Below are 10,881 nucleotides of genomic sequence, written 5' to 3'. Positions count from 1 at the left end.
GTATTGAATCTATAAATTACCTTGGGCAGTATGGCCATTTTCACGATATTGATTCTTCCTATCCATGAGCATGGAATGTTCCATTTGTTTGTGTCCTCTTTTATTTCATTGAGCAGTGGTTTGTAGTTCTCCTTGAAGAGGTCCTTCACATCAAGACGGATATTATTATTCAGGGTTTTGATATTACAGTTTCTTTTTAGTTCACTACATTTTGCTAAATTAAGCTATTTGAATATTACTATTTGTCATTGCAAGACATGGTTCACAATGACAAATAGTAATCTTCAAATACTTTAACTTATTGATATATTTTTATTATTACTTACTTTATTATTTTAGGGAGGGGAGAAGAGTATCTGGCCAAGGAGCAACAAGTGCAAAGTTGGAATGTCCAAAGAATAGCAAAAAATTTAATCTGGCTAGATCAGTGAAGCAGAAGGAAACATAGCAAGAGATGCATTTGTAGAGACAGAACCATCTAAACATGGTTCACAATGACAAATTGTAATATTCCAATAGTTTAATTATCAAAACTTTAATTAACTAAAAAGAAACTAGAATATCAAACCCTGAACAATAATATCCCCTTTTATTCATTTTTAAAAAGTGTATTGAACCCTTATTATATATTAGGCACTATTTGTAATATTTTGTATACAGTGGTGGATGAAATAAACTTAACAGTAAATCAGTAATCAGACAACTCAGTGCTCTGAAATAATCACAGATCAAGATGTATAAAAAATATCCTCTGAATGTGGAAATAGCTATGCCTCAGAACTAAAATAAGGCACTTTATCTAGGAGCAGACTGTTAGGCTTTAACCAAAGCTGTCTAAATGTAATTCTTAAGAGTCTTATTTATCTGGTTTCCAATCCCACAGATTAGAATCAGAAACTAAAAGACAGGCTTATGAGTCTAAAAAGCAAGCATATTGACAGCAGTAAAATGCTGATCTCTAACACAAAAAGAAACAAAAATCAAACATATCTTCATATTGCATTGTTCAAAATGATCAAAAAAATCATCAAGAAAAGGTTAAATCCTGTAGCATAGACTCCTTTTAAGAAACTGTGGGTTCTTATATTACCCTTTATAAATACTTTCATGAAAAATTGTTTTTAAATAAAATTTAGATCCTTTAACAGATAAGATTCACTCATCTAGAAATTTTTATGAAGAGATGTAGGCAAAATGAGATATGGGCATGTCCATAGAAGAGTTATGTTCTGATTTCAAAAAAAACTTGTTTCCCAACAGCTTTGAAATATCAGTCTTTCTTCAAACTCTTGCCATGATACACAGCATTGAGATGATCAACAATTCAACACTATTATCTGGAGTCAAACTGGGGTATGAAATCTATGACACTTGTACAGAAGTCACAGTGGCAATGGCAGCCACTCTGAGGTTTCTTTCTAAATTCAACTGCTCCAAAGAAACTGTGGAGTTTAAGTGTGACTATTCCAGCTATGTGCCAAGAGTTAAGGCTGTCATAGGTTCTGGGTATTCAGAAATAACAATGGCTGTCTCCAGGATGTTGAATTTACAGCTCATGCCACAGGTAGGTTTTGTGCTACCTCCATACATTGATTTTGATCACATTTGTTATTATGAAAGGATCAGGGAAACCTGAGGAAACTAGCTAGGGAGTCGCTTTTACTTTAACCTTTCTTTCTCTTTAGTTAAAGAAAGGTTGCATACCATTACAGAGAGTATAGTGGAAAAGTACTAAGGGAGTAATTACCCCTCAATCTATCAGGTCTAGTTTCTGACTGTTTTCAGCTTGATTTGTGTAAGACACAAACATCTTTGGGTCTAAACTGCCTTGTCTCTAAAATAACATCAGTCACATGCTATGAAGAAACTAAAGAGACTCAGGAGTAAGGAGACAGAGAGGTCAAAGAAAGACTTCTTGAGGAAGTGACATTTAGTCTCAAGCTTGAGTGAGGAGTGTGAAGAGAGGATGAGAGAAGGGAGAAAGAGTATCTGAGCAAGTAGCAAGTGCAAAGTTGGAATGCCTGAGGAATAGCAAAAAGGCCAATCTGGCTAGATCAGTTGAAGCAAAAGGAAACATAGTAAGAGATGCTTTTGTAGAGATGGGCAAAGCCTGGGTCATGTAGCATCTTGTAAGCCCTGGGACAGTTTGCATGTTGTTCTGAATATGATGGGAAGGCATTTAGCAAAGACTGTAGAGCTATTTATTTCCCTGGAATGCAAGCCAATAACCAGAAAGTAACAAAAAGTTCTCTGAAAAAAACAAATCAGATATCAGAGCACTGTGTACTAAGTTCTTGAACATTGCTCAGAGTCAATTAAGTCTCTTTGGCTTTCATTTTGAAATCACACTACTTTGTAACTCTCTACATCACTGATTTCTAATCTTAAGGAGGAAGAGAAGCCAAAAGTTAGAAAAGAAAAAGGTTTATATTCAGATTATTAAGAAATGACCATCTGATAGAAGTGAGCAGACAGAAAAAATATATATATAACATAATGAATGTGTATAAGAATTCAAAATACATAACTTTTTGGAGGTAGAGTAAATAAACGCATATACATGTAAAGACTATTAGAGTTCCATTATATTATAGTGACATGGGTAATAAAAAAATGTAATCCAAAATGATTAAACAAAAAGAACTATTTATCAAACACATCAAAGATAAGGCTTTGGCTTAAAATTTCTAGACTATGTATGATACTAGTTAGGTGATAAGTAAGGAAAGCAGACTTAACAACAACTGGCTAATGCAAAAATGCAATTTCTGTAATAGACAGCAGAAAAGGTAAGGGGACGTTCCATGGGTAAGACTAATTTTAAGAAAGTTCAGCTCTTAATGTGGCTGAGCATAGCAACATCAGGTACTTGGAAGGTAACTTAGGTTTCCTGAAAGTGTGCTCATATCTATTTAATTTTTCTCCTTTAATCTTAGCAAGAATCTTATAACTTTACAGTAAAGAAACATTACATAATGTTCCCAACTTTATTGGAGTTGGGATTCTAACAGTTTATCTTGTTCCCAAGCCTATTGTCTTTCCACCACACCACATGGCAGCTACAAGTAGTTAAAAAAAAAAAAAAAAAGAAAGAAAAAAGAAGGAAAGAAAGAAAGAAAAAGAAGAAATGCTGAACAAGTGACATGTTGCTATTGCATCTATAGAAGGTAATAATTCACCAAAGCTATGAATCAGGCAAAACTTTGTGTACATTAAGTAGGTCTTCCAAAAATGCTGATACTTATTTGACTAGATCAGGAGTCAGAAAACCACAGCCTGTGGACCAAATGTGGCTCTCATGCTCTTGAGCTTCCAAGCTAAAAATAGTTTTTACATTTCTAAAACGTTGTAACAACAAAAAAAAAGATATGACAGAGACTATACATGACCAAAAAAGCTTAAAATATTTTATATCTGGTTCTTTACAGGAAAATTTTGCAGACCCCTGGACAAGATGATTATTTGACTGATTGACTTTGCCTAGAATAAAATCACCTAAATTATGCATTAGACAAGATTTTGAACACGCTGATGTTCCAAACTGCATTTTGCTTATGTGATGAACTGCATTTTTCCTGTATTTACCTCTAAGTATTTGAATAATATCCACTCTTGACCCCCTGCCAGAGATACAAGATAGACATAGAGGAATATAGAGGTGTAAATGGAAAAATGAGATAGAGCCTGAATTCTCAAAAGGCCTGTACTAAACACAGTATGAAATAATTAGAAAGTCATGATTCTAAACCATCATCAGGGCTAAGTATCATGATTTAAGCTGTTTATAAAGTAGTAATTCATAGAAGAAGGATGAAAAAGACTAGAGAATTTAAGGAAAGTCGTGAAAACTTACAGCAATCAAAGAGAGGAGGACCTACCGTGAACAGTCACGTGAAGTTCATCAACACCATAACTAAAATATTCTGTCTATTTCCAGGTGGGTTATGAATCAACTGCAGAAATCCTGAGTGACAAAATTCGCTTTCCTTCATTTTTGCGGACTGTGCCCAGTGACTTCCATCAAATTAAAGCAATGGCTCACCTGATTCAGAAATCTGGTTGGAACTGGATTGGCATCATAACCACAGATGATGACTATGGACGATTGGCTCTTAACACTTTTATAATTCAGGCTGAAGCAAATAATGTCTGCATAGCCTTCAAAGAAGTTCTTCCAGCCTTTCTTTCAGATAATACCATTGAAGTCAGAATCAATCAGATACTGGAGAAAATCATTTTAGAAGCCCAGGTTAATGTCATTGTGGTATTTCTGAGGCAATTCCATGTTTTCGATCTCTTCAATAAAGCCATTGAAATGAATATAAATAAGATGTGGATTGCTAGTGATAATTGGTCAACTGCCACCAAGATTACCACCATTCCTAATGTTAAAAACATTGGCAAAGTTGTGGGCTTTACCTTTAGAAGAGGGAATATATCCTCTTTCCATTCCTTTCTTCAAAATCTGCACTTGCTTCCCAGTGACAGTAACAAACTCTTACATGAATATGCCGTGCATTTATCTGCCTGCACATATGTCAAGGACACTGATTTGAGTCAATGCATTTTCAATCATTCTCAAAGGACTTTGGCCTACAAGGCTAACACGGCTATAGAAAGAAACTTCTTCATGAGAAGTGACTTCCTCCGGGACTATGCTGAGCCAGGACTCATTCATAGTATTCAACTTGCAGTGTTTGCCCTTGGTTATGCCATTCGGGATCTGTGTCAAGCTCGTGACTGTCAGAACCCCAACGCCTTTCAACCATGGGAGGTACTAACTCACACATCCAAGAAAAACTCTCCTACCATCATTTTCTGCATTTCCTTCCTTGTTTTAATTTGCAAAGATTTATATTCATTGCTCTTAATCCTATTCCTTTTATAAATAGACACTTTCAGTGTTTAAATAACCTGCATTTCTATCATAGTGCCTTACTCTTGAAGATAATAGAGATGTATTTTATCTTCACTTCCTACTCTGACCTACCAAAGTTGTATTCTTTTATTTCCCACGAAAATTATTTTGATGATGCTATTTTCCTTGAGTCATATAAATTATCACTTTTAAATACTCTTAAAAAAACACAAGAGTTAGAGCTGACATGTTTAATAATCCTTTTGTTTTTTACTAAATATGATGGATGAGGAAACTAAAACTAGGAAGTACCAGAAATACAACTGCAGTCTGGGTCTTCTGAATCCACCTTCCTTGCTTTTCACTGTCTTTGGTGGTTTATAATCCCAACATTTATAGTTAAGACTCTCAATTAAGATGGAGGTACAGTAAATAAATACATATACACATAAGACCATTAGAGTCTTTATGTGTATATGTATATACGTAAAGGACTTGGACTCCAGTATTCATCAAAGGAATGTTGTTAGGTCAGTTATGATATTCCAGGCTTAAAGAAACCAGCAATTGTGTGTAAAAGAACTTTTTCCCTTTCTTCTCTTTGATTAGTTTGGGGAAACTTAAAATTTAACATGGTTTCATTTAGTGAAAAATTTCCATTGTGCTTTCTCAAATGCCCTTGAACAAGGCATTGAAAAGTACATTGCTTCCTTTAATAATGATGTTTTACTTATTAGAAACAAATTTCTCAATAACATGTATTCAAAGACAAACTTGTGTGTCCTGAAGCAGAATCATGTTACAAAATACATATTTTTTAAATTTGTAAGAGAAAAGAAGGTAAAAGAAATAAGACAATTCTTCTGATCATACAAGTGGATATCTAGAACAAGTTTTTTCTACTTTTGTCATTTTTTTTACTTTAAACACCCAAAAATACCATCTCTGAGGTCTGGTATGACCTGTTAACATTTGGGAGGATCATGCAATGGTGGGAGCGTATTTTAAATTGCTCACTTTTAAACTACTTTTTACCTTATAAATACAAAGCCAAAAATCTAATAAAGAGGTAAAACTAGAGATTAGGACCTTTTCTCAAGTGCAAACACTCTTTTAAATATATATATATAATATATATAATATAAATATATATATAATATATATAATATAAATATATATATATAGTTATGTCTGATGACTTTAAGACACCTATATGAAAGCATTCCCTTTGTAATATAAAACTTTAATGATGGTGGTAAAAACCATAAATTATCTTTTTTAGATCATCATTCTTCACTATATTCCAAGGTCGGTACAAAGTTTTCTAATATATTTCAAGGCTTTTGGCCTGGTGCACTGCAGTAAAACAGTTTTAATTTTTAAAATTAGACTACAGTAATAATACCACCACATGGAATTTTAGAAATAAGAGATTAAGAAAGAGAAATAGAGAACAGTTGTGGAGACAGACGACATAAAGTGGAGCCGGGGGGGGGCGGTTATATGAAGAACCTCATAAGGACAAAGAAATGCAAATAGCAAGAGTTATTCACCACCTGAAGATATGGGGAAAAATAGAGAAAGTATTTTAAATTAGGAATAAGTCTCAAACATGTTGATGATAAGATTTGGGAAGAAATCATCTAAGCAGAGTCTCCTAAAATGTTTTATTTAAACACTAGGAGCCTGGAGTCATTCTTTTTGCCCCCAGAGCCTGTTAATCTAGAAACAAACAGAAACAGATTGGAAAGGAAGAACAGGGGGATGACTTGCTCCTTTGATCATGACATGAGTGAGCCATATCAAGTCAGTGCAAGAGTCAGTAAGACAAATAATACAAAGAGTTATCCTTTTATAAAGAAATCTCTGTAGACTTAAATTTTAAAGATCAGCAACATTTAGGGTCCCTAGTCAATGATACATTCTTAAGGATTTCTTTGTACCCTAGCAAAATTCACTAATATTTAAAGAGTACTTTCTAAATGATTTTAGATTCAAATAATTTTAAAGGGGTTAAGTTTTCCCAGTGTTTGAGGATAGGACTTACTTTGACCCTGTATGTGGTGATATTTGTGAGCCATACTCAGGGACAGCACAGTCATGCTTGTTTTACTTCAGCAGATTTTTAATGTTCCTCAGATGTGTGTGGAGGGCACCACTTCCTTGCTGTGACCAGTGATTTTGGTTTTCTTTTTGGTTTTCCTTTACTTCTGATGATATATAAGGTAGTAAGTGATGTGTGAGAGATGAAAGAATGTCTAATAGTTAAACTTCTATTCATATACTTATTTAGCAAATGTTTGGTGTCTCAATGTTTCAGGCAGTGTGTTGAGTGGTGAAGATATTATGGAGAACAGGACAGAATTCCTTCCCTAAAGGAATTATCTGTCCAGTGATGTGTACAATCAAACAATTAAGGAGCTGATTACAATGTAGAATGGTGCATTATAGTGTTTCATATAAACACAAGATGGCGGAGAAGTACCTAAGTGAGACAGCTAATCCAGTATTACCAATTCAGAGAACATTCTCCAAAAACATGACCTCTGTGTGAATGTAAGGAAGGGCAGCAGTTAGCCAGAACAGAAATATTCCAGCAAAGTCCCAGAAAAGAGAGAAAGGAAAGAACAGCATCTTCAGGAAGCAGGAAATCATGCCACATGACTGGAGTCTTGCAAGAGAGCTGTAATGAGTTAGTGAAGGACTAACTGAATGAGTTAGTGAAAGACATATTATTAGAGCCTTGTCTATCAGGGCACCTCAAACTTTGATGTGCAGTTGACTTTCTTGGGAATCTTATTATCTGTTAATTCAGTAGTTCCACAGTGGGATTGAAAAGTCTACATTTTTAACAATGTCCCAGATGATGCTGATACTGCTAGTATAGGACGCCCCCTTAAATGGAAAGGTTGCAAATTATGTTCAAAGATTTGAACTTGACAGAAGATAGGGCAGCTAATTAAAGACATTCTCAGGCAGGAGAGTCATATGATATTTTTTCCATCCAAGGCGAATTGATTAAAGGGACACAAGATTGAAAGGAGAAAGACCAATTTGGTAAATCAGACATAAGATAAGAATGCCTACAGGTAAGACAATAAGGATGAAAAGATGTATACGTGGATATTGAAGAGGGAGGATGAAGAGCATTTGAAGGTCGATTGTATGTAAATGATGACAGAGAGCACCAAAAGTGCTGCAGATGATTCCAATATGGGACGACTGGTGTCATTTGTCAGGCTGGAAACAGAGAGAAAAGTGGAGGTCTGGTGGGAGTAAGAAATATTAAGCTTTCCATTTTGGAGATGTTGAATTTGATGAATTTATGAAATATGTAAGTGTAGCAAGGTAGTTGCCTATTAGTCCAGAAGTCAAGAGAGACATGAGAGTAATTTTGTCATGGTAAGATAATAATAACTAATAATTTTTAAAACATATGGTTCTAGATCCTGATATACACCACCTCTAATCTTTATGAAATATGGTAGGCCGACAGGACTCATCCTCTTTACATTGCATCTTGAAGAAGTGGTAAGAAGAAGTGTTTCTAGTGACCAAGACTTGTCAGAGTTTAGAGATGGAAGAAACCTTAACAGTAAAGATCTATCCCATGGCGATTCACATAGTTAGCAATGAAACGGCTGCCCCAGCCTTAGATCAATGTGTTTTCTCCTACACAATGGAAAACTTCACAAAAGAAGACATAGTCTGGGCATCAGGACACAGATGCAAGGCTGTTTCCACTGCCCTTCTCTAACTTAGCCATGAAGATATCTCTTTCCACAGTAACCTTACTTATGGAGGTAGAGCAGCCATCAGCACAGTTAGAACAATGGAAAACAATATCAACCATATCACCTTAATTGGTGTGATTCCTGGCCATGTGTGCTTAAAAACTGGGCGTTATCATACACAGGTGAATAAGATGATAGTTGAAATGCAAATCCCATTCTCTAAATTTGTAGTGTCAATTAATGGTGAATTTCAGAGTCTCCATGAAAAATGTTTTTAAATGCTGTGAAAAAAGCATTTAACAGCTTAATAACAGCTTAAGATTTACCTTACTTCATAGCAAATGTTTTATTATATTTAATGAGTAATGAAAATACCGTTGTATTTGCTTCCACCCTGTTTCCTATAAGAACAAGCATAAAATTGTGGAAGTTTATGTACATTATACAATTTTATGATTATTTACAGAACAAATAGGTATGAGAACTTTAGCCTATAAGGCCTAATTAAGCACAGGAAGAAAAAGAGGTAGAAATTATAGTTCAAACACCTGTGTGGAAGAGGATACGCTCCCTAAAGAACTGAGTCACTGGGGTTTACATGTATATATTGCTTAAGGAAAGAACAGAAGAAACAAAGCAGTCAACAGATAGAAGTGAGAACATTGGAGGTAGGCCCTTGCATATTCTTTTATTTTTGTTCTCTCCTTTTTTTTTTTCTTCCAGGTAATTGCTAGAATAAAATTTTGTTAGTGAATTCCACCATGTTAGATCTGATATCCTGCTTCTTTAAAGTAACACTAATTAATTGATATCCATTAAAAGAGCTAAGAAATCTGTGGAGACATAAAATAAATACACACACATAGAGATTCTGCTAAAGAAACATTTCTCATTGACGTTACTATCATAGCTAATCTATTTACTTGAAAATATAACTTTTTTTATATTCTATTGACAAAAAATTGAAACACTCATAAAAAGTTAGCTCAAAAGAATGAGAATAGAATAATTGTCTTCAAATAGAAAAATTTCTGCCTTATTCTGTAGATTTTATACCCAACAAAAGCCACATAAAACCATAGATTTAGGTAATAAATGGGTCATTATGAAAGCATTTGGAGAGGATATTTACTTGGCATACTTACATATTAAGTTAATGTTGAAGCCAGAACAGCAGCCTGTTTCCCTACCTTCCAGTCTATTGTTCTTCCACTACAGCACAACCTCAATATGGCTACCCCATTTGTAAGAAAAATATTTTTTGTCCTAACTCTGTAGTATACAAGTTCTCACTGTACAAATTGGGTAGCAAGACAGGTAATTTATCCTTATATTTCTTTCCTCTCCAGTTAAAAAATAAATCATTTTGTGAATTAACTTAGAAATATAATTTAGAGATCACTTTACTACATACTCAATCATTGAAACAAACTTAAGAACCATTGGAGATAGTAAGATAGAAAGTAATTGTACCTGTCAAGATTTCATTGATGAGAGATGGAACCACAGTTAGATCCTAGGTGTCTATACCAGGGGGCCTATTCTAAAAATCTGTAGGATAAACGCAGATACTTAGAAACAACGATTCATAGAAATTAACTTGCTTTTCCAAATTTATACAGCAAAAGTTAGGCAGAAATGAGGCTAGAACCCAAGTGAAATTCATTCTCAATTTGTTGCCAGATAGTTAAGAATTCTCGAACCAGTAATCTGTAATCTTTTTCTTCTCATTTTTAAGTGATATACTTTATAAGGCAGTGTTATCATTAGAATAACGAACACACTTGCAACATTTATTTTAAGCGCTTATTTCTGTTTTTATTTTTTATAGTTACTTGGTGTGCTAAAAAATGTGACATTCACTGATGGAGGAAATTCATTTCATTTTGATGCTCATGGGGATTTAAATACTGGATATGATGTTGTGCTCTGGAAGGAGATCAATGGACACATGACTGTCACCAAGATGGCAGAATATGACCTACAGAATGATGTCTTCATCATCCCAGATCAGGAAACAAAAAATGAGTTCAGGAATCTTAAGGTAATCTTGTTGTAGGCTGCTTTGTAGCACTCAAAGCAATTGGTACCTCAACTGCAAAAGTCCTTGCCCCACCAAGACCTCCAGTGACCCTCTTGCCTGTTTACTGTCCCCACCTTTCCTCCTCAAATTCCATGGTCAACTATTTAACTCCCCCTTGTACACCCTCAATTCCCCTGCCCCTCTCTTCATCATACTCATCTGGCCAAGCAAAATCCCTGTTAATCAAGTTTTGGCCTAATCAATGT

At 34.7% G+C, this 10,881-nt stretch overlaps 1 protein-coding gene across 3 annotated transcripts in view; it reads left to right on the top strand.

Annotated features, from left to right (window-relative positions):
- GPRC6A (G protein-coupled receptor, class C, group 6, member A) overlaps window positions 1-10,881 on the top strand; it is a 30,637-nt gene that overhangs the window by 11,667 nt on the left and 8,089 nt on the right. Inside the window, exons 2-4 of one of the 3 annotated variants that reach the window (XM_011935070.1) lie at window positions 1,261-1,564; window positions 3,938-4,249; window positions 10,424-10,636. In XM_011935070.1, the coding sequence (XP_011790460.1) occupies window positions 1,261-1,564; window positions 3,938-4,249; window positions 10,424-10,636 (829 nt within the window). Of the gene's footprint in view, window positions 1-1,260; window positions 1,565-3,937; window positions 4,775-10,423; window positions 10,637-10,881 lie in introns of all 3 variants that reach the window. The other 2 variants (XM_011935068.1, XM_011935069.1) reach the window with 2 other exon arrangements.

This window comes from Colobus angolensis, unplaced genomic scaffold, assembly GCF_000951035.1.
Source record: "Colobus angolensis palliatus isolate OR3802 unplaced genomic scaffold, Cang.pa_1.0 Scaffold14, whole genome shotgun sequence".
NCBI lineage: Eukaryota > Metazoa > Chordata > Mammalia > Primates > Cercopithecidae > Colobus > Colobus angolensis.
Note: the sequence above shows the minus strand (reverse complement) of the source record. Positions and strands in the feature narration are given on the sequence as shown.